The sequence below is a fragment of the Clytia hemisphaerica genome, unplaced genomic scaffold (genome assembly GCF_902728285.1).
Source record: "Clytia hemisphaerica strain Z4C2 unplaced genomic scaffold, Clytia hemisphaerica genome assembly, whole genome shotgun sequence".
NCBI lineage: Eukaryota > Metazoa > Cnidaria > Hydrozoa > Leptothecata > Clytiidae > Clytia > Clytia hemisphaerica.
This window is the reverse complement of record NW_027103307.1, coordinates 196,504-216,461: the sequence shown is the minus strand read 5'-3', so window position 1 is coordinate 216,461 and position 19,958 is coordinate 196,504. Positions and strand designations below refer to the sequence as shown.

The following is a 19,958-nucleotide window of genomic DNA, read 5'->3' as shown; positions in this document are numbered from 1 at the left end:
GTGTTTTCATTCTCATTTGTTTTTGTTTTTTTGCAATGTCAGTATTTTCCATAAATTATACGCGCATAGAAAAATATCCAAAACCCAACGAAAATTTTGTTCAATAACTCGGCGTGAATCGGCCAATCAGATGCACTTGCATATGCAGGGAAAAATATCTCTGCAGATGAGTTGGACCAGACTGTAAACCAGAGATAAGATCTTAAAAAAACTAGACGGTGAAATAGTTTACGGTCTAGATATCTAGGCCACCCTAGATGCTAAAAGTCCATAATGTGCTTAAAGCGGAAAGGAACAATGAGCTTTTGAAACTCGAAAAATTACATTGTGAGAAAACAAACTTTATAATAGTTTATTTTTGTTTTTGAAACTTTGCCAATATTAACTTCAAATCGTAAATCACAGGATGCATGTCGAAATTGCTCAGACAAAGACAGCTTAAAAGAAGAAAGGTAATTATGGCCTGCAATGGACAATTATTCGAATTCCCCACAATAGAGTACATTATATATTTATATCTAATCATCAAACGAAGGAATTAAAGTTGTTGCGAAATGAAACAAAGATCTTCAAAGTATCTATTGGAATCTATTCTGATGATCAAAATTAATTGATTAGAAAAAAAGACGTGAAAACATCCTAAAACGTGAATTGTAAAGAAAATCATAACCCTGGGCCCGGTTGCGTTACTAGGGATTCAAGGTGACGGGTATGCGCCGCCTGACTTTCGGACCTTTAGTAGGAGTCAATTAATTCAGGGATATGTTATAGCGGAGCTGGATGAAGGACGAGAATTCCTTAGCGGATTGCTTCTTTGTCTTTTCTATTGTAAACTGTTGATAATAGAAATCCATCTCTGTCCCCTTGAGTGTTCTGTTTTTATAAGAAGAATGAAGCAGAAAAAGTATTCATGCAGTACGTTTGGACGTATATTTTACTATGATGTTCCCGATTTTCATCAAAATAATATTTGTAGAAGATACCCCAAAAGCTCCTTGTAAATGAAATCTACTTTTATCAGCGTGTGTTATGAATTTGAGAAGCTTTCATGATTTCTCTTTAAAAATTTCGGATGTACATATTTTGACAAATATTGTTTCAATTGACTTGAAATTTTTTCCATAACATACTGATTTGCTATTTGAAAATATCAGTTAGAAAGTGATGCACCCCGCGGTGTAGCGCGGTATTTCAAATGAAAAAGTACTATTTATAATCTTACAGAAGAAATTTCTTATAACTTTACTAAAGAAAACAATGTTTTTCATTTTTTTAAATTGTCATTCACCAATGTTTTACAGACCTTCTTGATAATTAAACGTTTTTAATCGTGAACGATAAATGCAGCAGCAGAATCATTGGCTAAGAGGAAATCCAAATTTCACGAGTTTGTAATTAAAAAAGTTAAATTTCATATCAAGTTTTAATGTCAGGGACAGAGATAGAACAAGGCTTTTTTAAATGTACGTTATCCAGCTCCGCTATAACATATCCCTGATTAATTTTACCAGGGATTTTACGAACCTTTTGGGAATAATTTAACCAAATATCAAACCATAAAGGAGCCAAAGATGAAATTATTGCTATTTTTCCGACTCTCAGTGGAAATTTCAGTTTCAAAAAAGGCACTCTTTAGGGCAGCACATATCTATACCCTTACTATCTTTACTTGCCAGGGTAGTTGCCCCCTCCACCCGGAATAGTAGGTAGAAGCACTAAATCTTTTTTAATCGAAATAGTTTTTAATAATTTGTCTTTTTGGCGTTTCTCTTAAAAGTGATACAATATATTGATACTAGATTTCTGTAGTCTTCCAAAAAGTCAAAATTTCCTTTCGTCCTTTACTTTTGGCTCCTGTTCTCGTGTTTCCATATGAAATGAATAATTCAACTGTTAAATGATCTGTTATTTTTGTGGAGTGTACCGAAAAACGATTCCCAAATTTTCATCACCATGAAAAGTAACCTTTCTGCTTTGAATATTTTAACCTGTCCATAAACCATCTCATCATTTTTTCTCTTCGTTTTTCATATTCACTTTCCATTAAATATTCTTCACTTCTGCTCACCCTCTTGGTAAATTTCGATGCCAACTCTATGGTAATTGCTATTTGTACTTTCAAATACTCTTCATTACCTTTAAGGTTTAAGATTCCGTCCTTTTCAAAATTATTAATGTTGATGTTATGTTTTCTATTAAACGCGGTGAAGTCCAAATCCACTGACGGGTTCTTATCTCGAGGTTGACAAGTAACAGAGCCTCCTCCGATGAACGTCACCAGTAATACAATGAAAATCTTTTTGAACTTCATTTTGTTCTTCTACCTAAACTGAAAAAATAAAAATGTAAATATCAAGGAATACATCGAATAATAAATAGATTTAGTTTGTTTTTAATTGTGACAACTCGCAGTAGAAAATCCAGAAAATCTTGACTTTAATCTTGACTGCCCCTCTCTTGGCTGTTTCCCAAACAAGGTACCCAAATAAAACTAAAGCATTACCAAGCATGCAGATTTTCAACCTTTTAACTTTTTAAGGAGTATCAAGGACAATAGAATGCCAAATCCGTAAGGACAAACAACATTTTGTAACACTAAATAGTCTCTTGTTGTGCAATTAGCAAGGAATAGATTTGTTAGTTTTAAAGCTTCAAGATGTAGACATCCTTCTAACGTTTATGCTATGCAAATGACATTATATGAACGTTAAAACGATGTTTTGTCCCTGTTGGTATGTTTTATTTATCCTATTACGCATTTCAGATTAGTTATAATTAAAGGGGTATTTAGAGTGACTTTCTTCACAAGCTGTTACAAAATCTAAAAATAAAGCAGATCTCCAAAACAATATTTTTGAAAAAGAATTTCCTATGTTAACCATGTGGTATAAATATATTTAATGACAGCAGACGTGTCTATCCACAGACTCGTTTACCGCCTTTTTAGCATCCTTCTTCGCATGTTGTACAAATTCGTTAAGTCTGAAGAAAAGGAAAACCTTACTCGGAAATTAGAAGAAAGAAAGTTTTATTTACTCAAAACTATATGCGACCTTTTACAAATCAACATCATTGTTGCCACCGGAGGAAGCCTAAACCTTCTGAGGATGGCATTCATAGCTTCACGCATAAGGAAGTTGGGCAAACATCTTATAATTTTGCGCGCGTTTTTCAGTATTTTAGTTCCGCTTAACGGTAGCATTCTTATCTTACGGTCTCTCTATTGTTTTATCATCATCAAAAAGACTATTCCGGAGTTATTTTGATCTGATACTCATTTTGAAATGTCAGTTTGTCTTTTTCTTATCCCTGGAGAGTTAATTGAATCTAAGGAAATTCCCTTTTCTGGGAAATTCCCTTTTTATACCACTAGTAGTTATTAAGCGATCTTCATAGGTTAAGAATATTACTCTACTCAACGTATTCGAACAGTTATGTTGCTAAACGTGTACATTAGTAAAATAACATATGAAGAGCAGTATCTTCAGATATAAACGCTTTTTATAAAAAAACCAGTAAGTCATATGATTCTGGCTGGGCTGCTCTTAAATTTATATGAGTTTTTCAGCCTTAAATGTCAATATTAATTAAAATGGAAACATGTACTTCTCAGTAATTTCTGAAATCTGAGGTTCAGATTCTTCTTAATTTGTTCTTAGGTTTTGGCCAAATTTCAACCTCGTATTCTTATGAAATTGTTCTTATAAAAACGTGTAAGACAAGGCACGGATGTCACTCTTTAGAGTAGACTGTAAATCACTCCCTTGACACATTTGTTAGCATTTGAAAGAATTTTGTCTCAGATGAGATGTCACTCTTAACAAAAATTACTGTAGGGCTAAGATCATTCCTTTTGAACGCAAATTCAACTCTATGTGTTCGATTTGCTACGGTGGCAGCACCTTAATGAAAGTTATGGCTGGTAGTAATCTATTTTCTTCCCAAACGAAAGTACAGGAACTGCCGACAAAGTCCTTGAAAATCAAATGTGTCAGTGACATTTTGTGTGAAAAAGGTATTTCTTAAAAAAGGCAAAGCCAACAATCTATGGGAGTCCTCCATACTTTGCCAAAAAACAGGTAGAGGGGGGTCTTTGAAATTTCGATAAAAAGAGTTTGACTATCCAATAATGACCTCCTCGCCATTGATGACAACATACAGCAGTATCGAAAGATAAAGAAAACAACGGCAGGTTCTTTTGAAATATGAATTCAAGATAGGGTTAACCTCGAATCTCCTTTTGTGAAATCAAGTTACTTTGTCTCGTTGACCCGTTGAGGTAATCAAATAGTCAAGATGTTTAAAATGCCAATCGTCCGATGAGGATAAATATCATTTTAGAATGGGACAAACGAGTTGGTACAGGCTTACCATCCCATTGCGAGTTTCGTTGCAATTTCAAGACGTAGAAAAAATTGACATCAATTTTCATTTGATGACTTCAAAGGAAACGTAGATCAAAAAGTCTCAGTTATATAGGAAGGAATGAGTAGAATAATTATATTTTTGTCGTCAACGCTAGATTCGTGATGGAATATTATATAATGGTAGCGACAGATTTTAAAGTTGTTTACTTCCTTTAGGCAGCTCTCCAGTGTGTTATAGTTGTTCAAAATATTCCTTTAACCGCGTAACGACAGGTAACACTTCCTATGCCCAGTAATAAAAATATATGTTTTTCCACAGATATCTATAAAGCCCGAAGGGCTAGATAGGCAACTTTAAGCTTTCTCCAGCAAAAAAAAGTGAAGCAAAAATTTGACTTTATAAATTTCGTGCCGATGGATAGGATCTAGCATTTTAATTGTTTTCGGAGCGCGAGATCAAAAAAAGTATGCGGCAAACGCTATTTCACATCTCTCAAGCCGGTGAAATGGCATATTTTAGTCACGTGACTTTGGTAGGAAATCCTTCCAAACCTAGGCTTCACTTTTCGATAAAAGCCGCAAATCTAGCCCTTCAGGCTTTACAGATCTGTGTGTTTTTCCTGCTTGATTAAACTTCCTGTATACATAGCCGAAAACCATTATATTTCTTAGTAACAAAAACGACCTCCTTCACCTTAAAAGCTAAGATCCAAAGTTTTCAACGGGTTTAAATGTTTTACACACTCCTGTGTCCCCCCCCCCCCCCATTTTAAAAGTTGACCAAAATTTCGTCCCTGGTGAGAAAATACCCTACACGATTTCGACTATTGTTTTATTATCATGTAAAATGGTTTACACATAAAAGTAGAAATATTAATGCAAATGGACTTCAGGACTATGAATGTAATAAAAGTTATCTATTTTTCACTTTTTTTACAAACGAAACCTTTAAAAATGGTAGATTCTTGCAGTACGTTAGCTTTCCCTGATAAGAATTTTGATTATGATCGAGTCAAAATTGGTATACCCATGAATTTATTATAGACACTGGAAAAACAACGTATAAAACGGTGGAGAGCGAAGCATTGTCTTTCTTTTGTTTAAGGAAACAATCGAGGATCTAGCTTTGTCCGCAAAGGACAACTGTCATGGCGGCTCGAAGCTCTCTGATTTAGAAAAATGATTAATAATCTCTTTTCTTTAAAGTCCTCTATCTTTATCTTTTTGTACTTTTACTCGCCAAAAATTTGGAAATAAATGCTAAAATACTTAACGGATACATGTATTAAATCTGTTGTGACAAAAACATCATCAGACAAGAAAAATCAAACAAAAGGCCTAAAATGACACAGAATTTTAAGCTGACAATATCTCTCTAACCACAGATATCTGTAAAGCCCGAAGGGCTAGATAGGCAACTTTAAGCTCTCTCCAGCAAAAAAAAGTGAAGCAAAAATTAGACTTTTTAAATTTCGTGCCGATGGATAGGATCTAGCATTTTAATTGTTTTCGGAGCGCGAGATAAAAAAAAGTAGGCGGCAAACGCTATTTCACATCTCTCAAACCGGTGAAATTGCATATTTTAGTCACGTGACTTTGGTAGGAAATCCTTCCAAACCTAGGCTTCACTTTTCATTAAAAGCCGCAAATCTAGCCCTTCGGGCTTTACAGATCTGTGTCTCTAACATCTTTCTGAGAAGAGCTAAGATCGACATATATGAGACTTGAGTGTCTTGGCTTCACCGTGGTATGAAAATATTTTGGAGGCTCGTGGTGGATCGGTGGTTTTATTAAGGTTAAATTTTGAAAATTTCTGGTGTCAACATTCAATTTTTCATACATAGCATGTTTTTTGTACCTTTCTTGCAACTTGAAAAGTCATAACGATACGTAATTAGCAATTATTTTGATGCGGTTGCCTCTCTAAGGAAAACTTAATTTTCATTTGGGAATTGAAATGACTATGTTAAGATGAAAAAAATGATTAAAATGTTACGAAAAATCGTTTAATGAAGGAAGGAGAGTCAACCATAATGTCATTACTGCGGACAAGGCTAGAACATGAGAAATCAATGAAAATATAGCTCGTTGGTTATCCAGTGTCTATAATAAATTCTTGGTATACCATAATATTGAAATTCATTTTTTGCCAAAACTATTCTAGTGAGCTGCAAATAACCAACAAAAACAGGAAGTCATTTGTGGAGTTTTGGACCTTTAATGATTTTTTCTCCTTGCTTAATAGGCGTGACTCAAAAACGCATTTTCGGTCGTTGAATATGAGGTTAATGAGACACTCATTATAATAGTTCTGTTATCTAAAATATCCGTTTTTGGAAAAGAAAGATATTTTGGGGAAGAGAAAATCCGTTTTATGATCGAAAGAATGTTTGTATGAAGGTTGCATAGCACAAGGAAATGATATTTTAATGACATCCGTTACGGGAGCCATACATCATGTCACGACCCTCTCTCTATGGCTCTCTCTGTCTCTCTAACCGTGACAATCACAGTCTGGATTGTTAACAATCTGAAAATCAACCTAATCTGAAAGGGATTTGCGTTTTTGAAAAGATTTTGTCTCAGTGACCCGGTGAGATTTTATTCACAATCAGCAGGTAAAGATCTCCCTATAATTGATGAATATCTCTTGTCGTTATGATGGATGGGGATTTAAATTTTTTTCACAGTAAAAAGAAATTCAAAATATCTATTAACAACATGTTTTGGTATACTCTTTTTTATCAGGGCACCCTATAGAATCCAGTAAAGATTCTTAAAATATCAGAGGCTTTATTTTCAGTTTGGGTAATAGTTTAGTTTTTCAAGGTGCTGAAATTTCGGGTTAAGATGTACGATCTAACGATTTTTGAAAATAATTGAGTTTCAGCGAATGAAAATTTGTAAATTGCCTAAATATTTTATCATGATTAGTATAATTACGCATGAATTAACATATTTTATGCACGGATCGCGAATCGTGCATCGTAAATCGTTAGATCGTGCATCTTAAATTACACCAACCCTGAAATTTCTGGGCGTATTTCTCACTGGGAATGTTTCTTTGGTCAATTATTTTCAGGCCTGAAGGATTTTTAATGAGCAATGATTAAAAACGTACGTAATATTTAGAACAGACTTCAGCAGTGCTGTAGGAAGCGTTTTGATACTAGATCCCTATGTCGGGCTGAGGTTTAGTGAAACTGTGAGGGCCATCTTTGTTTGGCATAACAGGGGTTTGAAAATTTAAGTTCTGCTTCAAGTTATCGACAAAATAAAGAATGAAAAATCAGTAATATATCGGAAAATTCAAAAACAACCCGAAAAACTATTGGCCTCTTTGCCCAAACGGCAGCTACAGCAGTTGACTTGTTTTGGGAACCCGATCTAGCGGACAGGTAAGGGAATCAACAAATAAGACAAACAGGTTACATGAATTATAATATATATTTTTGTTTTTTTGTCAAGTTGATGATGCGTATAGTATTGTTTTTACAAAATTGGTGTATGAAAAAATATGAAAAATAGATAGTATAGCTGTATAAAAATCCCTAATGCTGAAATTTTCAAAACAGATCTAAGAATTTGCAAAATTATTTCTGTACCAAAATCAGGAGGAAAAGTCCTTGGAACATTCAACAGTCGTAGTGATTTCTTTCCTACAAGTCAATGCAGAGTTTCTTGTAAATATTACATAATTTAATCATTCATGATTCATTTTCTTTGCACATTTTTGTGCCTGCTATATCCACTTTGAACAATATCTAAATTTTGCTAGTAAGGGCGTATGCAAAAAAGTTGATAATACCTATTTGCTATTATAATATATCCGTCTTCTCACATACCCGGTGGGGACCGTCTCCCACTGAAAAATTTAGCAAAAATATCATTCCCAGTAGAAAATTATACTACAATTTTTTGTCTCCACCAAAAATTACTGAATAAACAGTAGTGGCGGCCTGGGAGGGGGTGCAGGGTGTGCACTGTACACCCCAGACAGAACTAAGAGGGGCGCCAAAAGAGCTATTCAAGGGGGCGTCAAAATTCCGTCGATGTTTAATCTAACGATCGTTTAGCGCCCTTTAAAAAATGCAATGTTAATCGCTTCGTTTTAATTTGCGCTCTTGCATGATTTCCTCTTGACTTTTCCATTTTTCCATCAGTCGGAAACGACCATCATTATTAAATCATTAAAAGCGAAAGCAAGAGGAGTGTTGTGTATCTACCAGGGGTTCAAGAGGGCGCTTATCCCTCCCCAAAATGAGAGATTGCCAAAAAGATCGAAAATTGTTGCTGCTCACTGTAGTTTTTGTATCTTTTGCTGACTAACCTTCTCTTTTTAGGGGTTCTTTTAAGCTGTTTGACTTTTCTTACACCATGAAAATTTTACCTTTGGGGCAAAAATTTAAAAGACTGTGCCCCTTATTCTAGCCAAAAATTTTTGGGACCTCTTGTAGCCATTGAACTTTATAGAGCGTGAAATAGGACCAGTTTTCAAAAACAAAAATATTCATCAAACCACCTTACTAGCTACAAAATTTGATTAATCCGATTTGAGTCCAATTTGAGGGGATTCATTTTTTGTGCTTAGACGTTTTTAGACAGATTCAAAGATGAAAATTAAAAAATTTTCCGTCGGCGCAAACCATAGTTGCGCCTCCTCGCCCAGAAAACTTCGACTTTTCAAATGACAAGGAAAGAGATATCCAGTTACCATTACCACCATTTTCGTATAAATAAAAGACGTTTTTTAACTTCTTAATTCAGGGCCTTACGTTCAACCGAACATTACACTTAAATATTTTCACTTGATGATGGAGGGCGCCAAAAAGGAAACAAACACCAGGGGCGCCAATTTTATAGTTTGCAGCCCCGAAAAATTTAAGCCAGACTGCTACTGGCGGAATAGCAATATCCATATCGAGCTTTAGTCATTTAATTTTATCTCTATTATGGCTAAAAAAGAACTGTGAGCAGGAGGGTGTCACAGTACAGTACCTAACGATTTTAATTTTACTTGTCCTTCATATGAAAAATGAGTATAATAGATTAATTCCATTGATTTAGTTAAATAAATTTAAAAAAAATTAGCTACAACAAATAGAAACTTCATTAGTCCTTTTAAAAGAATAACTTAAACTACATAAACTACCTTCGAAATCATTTCTAATAAATACTGTTTCTTCACGGTCCAGTAAAGTCCTAAAAGAAGAAAAGATTTGAGTTTCATTCATGAGGACGATGGAAATCCTGCTTGAATTGTCTCCTTGTTTAGGAGGTCAATATCTAACATAGTATCTTCAAATAAGCTTATTGCGTTGTGAAATAATTTCTGAATTAATTGGACGGGGCTCTAGAGCACAAGTTTAATCTAATTGATAGATGGCCTCCGGAAAATCAAATACCGTATATTACTTCGAATAAACACCCCCTTCTTTTAAACTCCCCCTCGAAGAAACGCCCCTCGAAAAAACTCCCCTCGCAAATCCGAAATTTATTCGAAGTAACAGGTATTCTAAAAGTTGAATATTGTATCATATAAAGATGAATATTAAGAATTCGACATTCGAATTATCAAGCTCAAAAGGGTGGGTCCCGGTGTTTCTCTTGCTCATTTTTTCATATAATTTCAACCTTTTTGCAATTATTTTAGAGAAAAGGTGCTAGCTAAAGAAGAATCACATTTGAGACATTTTTCTTAAATTCACACTTCAATTTAATCATAGTCATTTTAATTTCATCAAGATACTTACGAAGCAATCATTGCACATAAACGCTCCGTATTTTCACCAGTTTTTGCACTTGTTTCAATAAACATTGCATCGTTTTCCTAAAGGTGAAAAATCATGTTATATTAAAGTGCTAAATACTCAATCGAGGTTCATCCCGGTGATTTCTTTCGGGCTGTACTTTGTTATTATTCAGGAAATCAGAATCTTCCTGATTTCACATGTTTTTTGGTAGAAAATGAACACCTGTGACATGACACAGGCTGACATGCCTCTCTAAAAGAGACAAAACCTTTAAGAAAATATCTGCTCGAGTTTTTGCGGGAATTCCGAATGTTCATACTCAATGTTCATATCCCATAAAACTTCGTTAACAACATAATTCGGAAATCTTGAGCCTTTAGACTTGCTAGAATTCATTGAATAGTTTTGACATTTTTGGAGCATTACTCAAAAATGTTTTATAGTTGAGGACTCACTTTCGCGAACGATACCAAAATCCCCTATTTACAAAATCTCAAAATTTAATCCTAGCGATATTATTAATCCAATCAAAGTATAAAGAAGATTTCTTCTAAAATACAATACAATTAATTTATTCGCATTATTTTCACCTTAGATGCATCCTATTGAGAGAAAGTCATTCACGAAAAAAGTTGACGTCATCATTTTTTCATTTAAAATAGATTTTTGCAAATTTTTTTTAACGTGGCCGCTAAACTAATGTCCTTTTTGGACATGCCATAAGTTACACAAGCAGACATGACTTACAGAAGCTAAACATTCAGCGCGTTTGGGTGCGACGGCTCGTTTATGATGCATGTCTGATTTGTTGCCAACCAAGAACAGAAAAATATTGTCATTCGTGTAATCCTGTAAACGAAAAATAATGTTTGTTATAGATGGCCTTGTGTGGAAGAATTGGTAGGACACCACCTTTCGTCACCGTTGTAAAAAATATCCGAGATTCCGTGTCCGCAGTAAAAAGTGATATTTGATCCCCATCGGGGTACTAAACTAATCCCTCACCTCTGTCAATAATAAAATTCAAAACCACAAGCCCAAGTTGCAGCATACAATTTTTGAGTGTCCAACTGTGTTTTTAATAAATATGACTAGCACAATTCTGGTCATTAGAAGTATCTTATTCGTAATAGATACTTTAATTCTAGCCGAAGACTGAGAACAAAATGAAATAATCCCAAGCATCAGATTTCAGAAATGAAAGATGATGTTATGGTATTTACCCCTTTTAGGTATCATAAGAAAAATAGACTGCTTTCAAAGAACAAAATCACAACATTAGAAATGTCCAAAGAAAATTATACTTGAAAATACTAGATTTACAGTTTTATTTGCCACACCTCTACATGTGCCTCAACTGTCTCAAGCTTTTCGTGAATATTCAATTGGTTTTAGCCAAAATTGAGACTCGTGTTCTTGTGAAAAACAAACCAGAAAAAAAACGTAATTTAACTCACGTGAATCTGTCTCAGCCATTTGCGTGCATTACAAAAGCTACCTTCGTCATAAATGTCATACACCAAAACCACTATATCGGATTTACGAAAATATGAGGGTGGTATACTATTGAATTTTTCAGTTCCAACTGTATCCCAAAGTTTCAACGAGACTGTCTTTTGCTGACATTCAACTAATTTGGTCGCACAATCCATTTCGAGAGTGACTTCCCGATTTTCTTTGAATCTGCCGTGACATATCCGTCGGATAAGCGACGTTTTACCGACATTTGGATCACCTGCGAAAACGACTTTGAATTCATTTGAACGGCTTGACGCCAAACGTAAAGGAGTCTATAGAAAATAGAGGAAATTATCCGCTTGAAATATCTGTAAAGATAAAATTGAGATGAAACGTGTGCGAGGATGATTGAGATGGAGATTTTTCTGTTTACAAGTGCGTGCGGGGTTGTGTGTGGTTTGTTAGTTTGGTAAAAGATGGATAGATAGTGTCTATATAACATTGAGTAACGTAGGACTTTTAGAAAGTCTTTCGATTGTTTTCACTAGCTCGCTAGGCTATTTATGAGCTGGACGAAATATTTGAAGGAGAAAGCCCAAGCGGAGATGCTCGTAATAGAATTACACGTATTACAATGATTTTGGTTCAATGGTAAATAAGAACTGTTTTTATTTGAGAACTGGATTGCTGATACAATGAATTTGAATTATTTCATTAGGTTGTAAATTATTGACGTGCTAGTACTGAACTTACTATTTAAATATTTTAACGAGTGATGAAAATGGGAAAACTATAATATACCTTCGAGTTGCCATAAACTAGTTTTCTACTGGAGCTTGGTGGTGGAATGGAAAAGTTGTTGTTATACGGTGTGGATGATTTATAAAGATTCCTGGAAGATGATGAAGGTATGTTACGATGGGAAGGCAATGGTGTCGCTAAATCGTTGTTCTCTTCATTAATATCTTGTTTGCTTCCACGTGCCGATCTAAGAGCCGTTAATCCCGATGGCGTCTGTATAAACCTATTTCGGTCGTCAATTTCTGTTGACGAGTGGTGAAAGTTTCTCGACCGTTGTTTAGTTAATATCCAAGCAGAATCAGTCGCTTTATTATAAGTAGTTGAGTTTGTTAACGATCTGTTGTGATTGCTATTTTCGTCGTAAGGTGATGACGGCCTATCGAAATCTAAAGACGACGTGGTGCTCCAACTTAGTTGTTTTTCCAGCCCACGTGGTTTGAGACGATTAGTTTTCAACTCTTCCAAATCAGAAGTTAAGTTGGAACAACTTGTTTCGAGCTGCTCTTTCTCTTCTGTTAAATCTTTGAATCGTCTCAATAGTCTAAAATAAAAAGAAATTGTTGATTTATTTGAATTATTCACTATTGTTTTCTAAAATTATTTAAATTTGCGGTCTTTAATTGATGAATTAAATTTTTACCATAATTTATTTTCTTTAAATATTAAAAGTTCTCCTAATTTATGATTGCCCTCTATAAAGTTTAATACGGTATAAGTCAAGCTTTTAGCAAAACATAGAAAATAGTTTTAACGTTTTGCATATTATCTCAATCATCTCAAAATCTAAATATCTTTTAAAAGCTTATAACTTTCCTATGCAAATGAACGGCCACTTGAAACATTTTTCATCAAATTTGAGAGCTGAAACACGTAAAAAGTTTCACTATGATGAAAAGTTGCTAGTGGCCCACCTCCAATGACGGGAAAAAAACACATAAAAATTTCTGAAAGTTTCTGAAACATGCAAAAAGAAATTCAGAAAACTTTTGAAACTTATTATTTTAGTTATGTGACGGTGACAAAAATTATTTTGTTTAGATTTCTCAGATGCAGGTGGGCGACTCGAAACAAAGTTTATCAATTCAATTGCAAATGCTTATGTTTCATTGGGCTTTTCCAGAAATATTCCGTGCCCCCCCCCCCGCATGTTGAGGATATCGGATATCCAGGGGGTTAAATATCTACAAGGGAGCAGGGTGAAGTGTCTTTTCAAGTAAAAAATACGATGGAACAGAGGGGGTTGAGCATATTTTTAAGAGTGGATTCAAGCCTTTACTAAAAGTAGGATATCCAGGGGGTTCGATACTTCAAAAAATCAATATCCTCAACAGTGAGGGTAAAATATTTTCTGGAATAGATATTTTGTTCAGAACTGGTCATCCGAATAACGTGCATTGACCAAAACTTGACCTTAAAATTCAGTCTGGCTGAATTCAGTCCACGGTTTTAACTAATTACTTCCCTCCCTCATTAGTACATCATGTCCTAAACTATGTTATAGTCTAAGACGAATCACTATCGAAGAAAAAAGTCCAAAGCCGAAGAAAATTCGCAAACGGGTTTTTTTGCCGAAAAGAGTTTACAGTCGGTAGAGTTGCCAGTCGTTTCTTCGAAACTCTCCCACCGATTTTTTTTTCGTACACCGCCACAACGCCATACCGCCATTTTTTCCCGCCCTTACTATCACTGTAACGGACGATAACATCGTCTAATCATCTCCTAAATAATTATTTAATCGAGCTTAAGAGAGGGCGGTACCCCTTTTTTGTTATCTACACTGGCTAAAATTCTATACAGGGTTATTGATGTAGAAGTAAAACAGAGATTCTTTAATTTTAATACTTTTCATAATGTTCTTCAGAGTCCGCATGGTTTGAGGTGAGTTGCATCAGTTGTTCATGGAGTTGCTGCAATGCGTCTTCTTGAAGTTTTATTTTCCCGTTCATTGATATGTTTTCCTAAAATTTACAATAATGTAGGTTAGTGTGGACTGGATTCGTAATCTGTGTAATAAAGTAATAGGAATGTTGTTTGATGGTACCATTATTGTCACGGGATAATACCAGTTTGTCCCTTCCATTATTTTTTATGTCTGAATTAATCATCTAGCATGCAAGACTAAGATTGGTACTTCAGTTGGTAAAGACTCTACTATAATAAGTAACGTTTCCCTAGGTCAAATAAATAAGACACGGCTGACTTATATAATTTTGAAGTCTGTCAACATGAAATCTATGATGAGAATTTGCTATTGACAAGAAAGTCTTAAAACCTTAACTTCCAGGGGATGAAATGAAAGTAAAATATAGCTCAGGTTAGCTACATTTTTGTTCGGTCAAAGCTTACATGTTTCAGGTATTCGTTTCGTTCGATTAGCATAGCTTCATTCGCTGTTGAAATCGTGTGCTGCTCCTCAAGCTATGAAGGAAGAAAAAAAAGCTTAGACAAATTATCTTCCCAATTTTTGAATAGTTTTAAACAGCTAATGTTTTAGGATTTTCGCTAAATTTTATCTAATGCTTCACTAAAGACCCTATTACAAAAGTTAAGAAACCGACGCGAGAAGTCCTATGCGGTTTGATCCCATGTCTGACTTTCGCAAAATACAGTGGGTTTTTAAAGTTTATAGTTCTTCTAAAAAATTCCACTGTTTGGAATTTCACCTTTTCCAGTACTTGTTTCAGTTCGTGATTTTCATTGGTCAATTTGCTATCTCGTAATAGAATTTCATTGTTCATCTTCAATGAATCTTGAATCTCCTGGTCTTTTGCATTGATCGCCCTCAAAAGCTCACTCTTGATTTGGTCCTCTTTCTCTGAATGCTAGATAAAAAAGTACAGTTTAAAGTTTAGTCAAAGGAAACTAGTCAAAATTTTCGAAAGCGCCATAGAATGCCAAAGTTTTGGCTAAAATTAAAAATTTCTTCAAAAAAGATCTTCCGATTTGAATTTGAGCAAAATCTGAAGATTGCGCTTTAAGGAATAGTTCCTAAACAACGTAAGAAGACAACCCATCATACCGCAGATCTGGTGTTTTCTACGAAAATTTTCCGGAAGCCAAGAAAAATTGTGGAAATCTTTGCCTCTATCTAAAAACTACACTGAAATCCTATAAATCCAAATTCTTAAAAAGCAAAAGATTTCCAACCAAATAATTTAGCACTTTTTATATTATACCTGCTTGTAAGTAAAATCTTACCAGGTCATATAGAACATTGTGTGATAAGTCTAATTATCATGGGTATCACGATCAAGTATGGTAAGTATCGCACGCTCTCTTCAAAATATAACCTGTGATCGCAAATGTATGAAAAATCTCGTGCTGATTGTCAGCAACAACAAAAATTATGACAACTTAGATGTCATTCGTGTATTCATAAAATGAAAATCAGCGTCATTCTGGACTTACTAGGGGTCTAATTCGAAAGAGTTTAGTACAAATTCCCAAGATTACCTTTTCTTGCAGTTGTTCACGCTCTTGCCTGAGAGCAGTTTCTGCGTCTTCGTAAATCTTACTTGTCTCTTTCTCTTGCTGCTGCGCTTTCCTAGATGTATGATGATGAAATGGATTGTTAGATTGAAACAATAGGGTCTATTACCAAGGAGAAAACTCAATACACCTGACTCAATCTCCTTCAAAGAGACATGTGCACCACTTTTTGGATTTGATACAATTTCACACTTTCGTGAGAGCGCTACCAGAACAATAGAAAAGCAAACTATCCTCTGGGTTCGAGTTTGCAGCTGACTTACGCGCATAGCGTATTTTTTTTCCGTCAGCGGTCTAAACCCAACTTCAGCGGTCGAAACCCAGCTTAGCTGTCGAAGCCCAAACTAACGGCCGAAACCCATTTTACCGGTCGAAACCCATGTTGGAAATGGAAGGGGGATTTTTTAGCGGCCGAAACCCAACGCAGGTGAGTAAACAAACTCACAGTTGAATGATTCTTTTGTTTTGATAGCCCACGAGCGAAAGAAGTCAATCTCAAGCTTTTTCGTCGGGATTTATTTATAGGAATATTCTGACAATTAGGCTAGGTGATAATTAGACAACTCATATATAATGGTGATTTATTTTATAACACAACTTCCAAAAATGTTACATTAGCAAATGACACAACCATTTTAATTTGGTAATCACTTACCTTAAAAAACTCAAAATAATTATTTTGCAATTGCTTAATGACTATACTTCGAGTATTGCGAGACATACTCTCCACAGATTTTCAATAACAAACAAAAGAATCATTCAACTGTGAGTTTGTTTACTCACCTGCGTTGGGTTTCGGCCGCTAAAAAATCCCCCTTCCATTTTCAACATGGGTTTCGACCGGTAAAATGGGTTTGGGCCGTTAGGTTGGGCTTCGACCGCTAAGCTGGGTTTCGACCGCTGAAGTTGGGTTTAGACCGCTGACGGAAAAAAAATACGCGCCGGCATACACCAATGTTTCAACGTTTATGTTCACAACGATCTATATGACGTTATATGAACGTTTAAACAACTTCGTTTGCCAGCTGGGGATGCTTACATTGAAAGTGTGGACTCTAGGTCCTGACATTTCTTGTAAGCTTGCTGAATCTCATCCAGGACTGATTTTAGAAAATCGTCGAAAGGAACGATCAAATCGTGTTGATAAGTCGTGATCTGATGCCATAAGAAGCGCAGCACTTCATTTCTGAAAATAAAATCAAATTTTAAGTTTTTGAATAAGACAGCCGAGAACTTCCCGTTACTAGAACATTATTCTTGATAATATTTCCTCTGATAAAATATACCATAATATTTATTTTATCTCCTTTGCAATTATATGGAGCTCTCGTTTACGCCCTAGAAAAACCTTCTGGTCATCCCCAGAGCAGGTAGCCGACTGCGATCACCCATACAGCGATCGCATCATTTGCATGCATTTAATAGTCTTTTGCATTAAGTGTAGAGCCTGGAAGGAGCTAGAAATGAAACGATTGGATGTAAATTGAAGCTAATCACTTCTTATCCGAAATGTTGCCCCACGTGTCTTTTAGAAAAATCCTAAAGCTGAAAAATTTCCCGCACAAAAGCTAAGAAAGCACTGGATTCAATTTGTCGCTCCAGATGCGGTGAAAAGTCAGAGAAAGGCCTCTCTAGCCCATCGAGTTTTTATTGCACTTAACGGTTCTTTCAGCATGTACAACCCCACCCACGGGCTTTGTTTATATTTTGAAAAAAACTTGCCGTGAGTCGGCCTTTTTCGTTTAGCGAGATTCCTTGTCTCAGTTTGTCCCAGTTTTTTGGTAGGTGTACTCTTTTTAAAAATGAAAGATACCATTGGATTGATGCGTTAAATTTAACGTCACTTTAGTTGAGCTACATGAAATATGCTAAGAATAGCTACGCTCCACCGCAGATAGACACTAGAGATTTGTGTTAGAATGTCTGAGACACGGAATGTTTCCTAACCGTAACAAACCGAACTTCGTGTTACCTTTTCCATTCAGAGAAGAAGCGCTTTGGTGCAGGCTCCGGTAGTTGGATTTTTCCCTTTCTTAGGAAGCTAATTCAATCACGTAAGAATACCCTTTAAAATTAGGGTTCCGAAACGGGGTCATATAGGGTGACGGTTAGTATCTGAAGATTAGGAGCGATAAGCAACTTTCATCAAGCGCATCTATAAGGCTAATTCTGATGAGAATTGTTTTTAAAAGGTACTACTGTTTGATCTCGTAATATTCGATTAAAAAATTTTGGTAACCGAACAAAAAATGAAAAAAACCGAGGTAAATGCTGTATAATTAGTAGTATTACTTACCCGCTAAAGAGAACAGTTCCGCCAATATCATTTAAATATTCTGAGAAGGCTTCATTGAAACTCAATTCCAGGTTCTCTTCTTCTCCCTCTACTAAATCTTGATAATAAGTTGAAACATCCATCGTTGACATAGATTTCTTAATGTTCACATCAATAGGAGGTTCCGAAGTGTATAAAAATTCAACACTACGAGACTTCGATGTGTCTAATTTTGTTTTCTTATGTCGCTTCAAAAATGATGGTGTTCTAATAAGCTTTCGAAAGGAACCACGTTTTGAAGATCGTTTAATACTATTTGATGAATCGTCTAAGTCAAAGGTATCTTCTGTGTCAAAAGACTGTTGAGGAGATCGATGTAATTTACCGAAAATCTCGTCCAGCTCTTGGCTGATCTTCTTCTCGATCGACGATTGATTCCTCAAACCACCCTTTTTTCGACTGCTTCTAACTTTCGGGCTTGAACTTTTGATCAATCGTTCCTTGTGGAAAACCCTTTCTTCCTTGACAGGGCTTTCCTCAATTTCTCCACCGTCGGGTGGCAACCGTTGGCTTAAACTTAACTGTGAATCTGTATTAGCCAATGAATTGTGTTCGTCCTGATAGTCTACTTCATCTTCCATGGCACGTGAATACGAGTTGGACCGGTTTCTTCCGGAAATGGGTAACGATTCTTCACCTTCGTCTGCATCTAGATCTTCTTCATCAATGCTCAATTCACCGTCACTTAAATCACCAGTATCACATAAATTATCATCGAATTCAAATTCTTCTATATCCCAAGTACAAATGGAACAAGATGCTGCTTTTCTTAATTGGAATCCACCATCTATCGTTAGCTTCACATTTAGATTTCTTGCGTTTGCTTCACAAAGTGCACATGAAGTTGTGGCACAAGCTGCTTTTCGAATCGGCGAATCTCTCGTTATATCATCTACACTTTGAAATAAATGTGATCTACGTTTCTCACTTACAGGCAACTCAGCATTGAAATTTTGCTCAATTTGTTGAAAGTCAGTGTTATTTTCGTCAACAGTGTTCGAAACCAAACCGTCTCTATGTGTTGATAAATCGTTGCTATCTTCAATGTTTATTTTACAAGCCGAAGGCTCTAATAAGCCGTCGTCATCATAATAAAATTGTTCATCACTCTGAAAGTTGTTTATGAATTCGCCTCCCTCGTAAACTGAATTCTCACTCTGCAAACCATCGACAGACATAATGTTCTTTTTTCCCAGTTTTTATTATTTAATAAATTGGAACTAAAATATTTCCTGAAACAAGGAAAGGAATTAAACATTTAAGAAATGAAAATTTTTTGAATAGAGTTTATGTTTGAGTCTTTGTTATACTCATGAATAATTTGTGAACTTACATCCCATAATAAAATAATTTGTTTTGACTTTCTTCCCACTGAGTGTTGCAGCAGGTATTCCGAGTGCAAAAAATAACAATCTTGTTTGTACTACTCAGATTGGGCACATCAGGGCAAGGGAAGTTCCCATTTCTAGGTCTTTACGGCTGAAGGCGTTGCAGGTCCGGCGGAAGCAGGGAGACTGGGGAGACTTAGTTATGTCCAAAACTTATGAGCAAATGAGCAAATTCCTAGCGAATTTCATATCATTTTGAGCGTTGCTTCAGCCTCACCACTTTTACGGTTATTCCACCGGGCCTGAGGTGTGTGACGAAGGCTGGCAAATATGACTTTGTAGAAACTGTTTGACCATGAGACCATGACAAAGCTTTATTTAAAAACAAAATATACCCTTTCAGGTGAAAAGTCTGATACAGTTTTCT

General features: G+C 35.5%; 1 protein-coding gene across 2 annotated transcripts; it reads right to left on the bottom strand.

The window, feature by feature from the left end:
* Positions 1 to 9,356: 9,356 nt before the first annotated feature.
* Positions 9,357 to 19,436, bottom strand: LOC136812336 (EF-hand calcium-binding domain-containing protein 4B-like). Of its 2 annotated transcripts, XM_067068836.1 has the most exons (11): positions 18,165 to 19,436; positions 16,908 to 17,054; positions 15,833 to 15,923; positions 15,043 to 15,201; positions 14,726 to 14,797; positions 14,222 to 14,337; positions 12,380 to 12,920; positions 11,578 to 11,910; positions 10,868 to 10,969; positions 10,121 to 10,197; positions 9,357 to 9,569 (listed from the first exon to the last, which is right to left on the bottom strand). In XM_067068836.1, exons 1-11 carry the CDS (start codon positions 19,379 to 19,381, stop codon positions 9,455 to 9,457), a joined length of 2,970 nt encoding a protein of 989 aa, XP_066924937.1. In that variant the 5' UTR covers positions 19,382 to 19,436; the 3' UTR covers positions 9,357 to 9,454. The 2 variants fall into 2 exon arrangements, with proteins under 2 accessions (XP_066924937.1, XP_066924944.1); XM_067068843.1 differs by lacking the exons at positions 9,357 to 9,569; positions 10,121 to 10,197; positions 10,868 to 10,969 and having other exon boundaries at positions 11,861 to 11,946.
* Between the last annotated feature and the right edge of the window lie 522 nt (positions 19,437 to 19,958).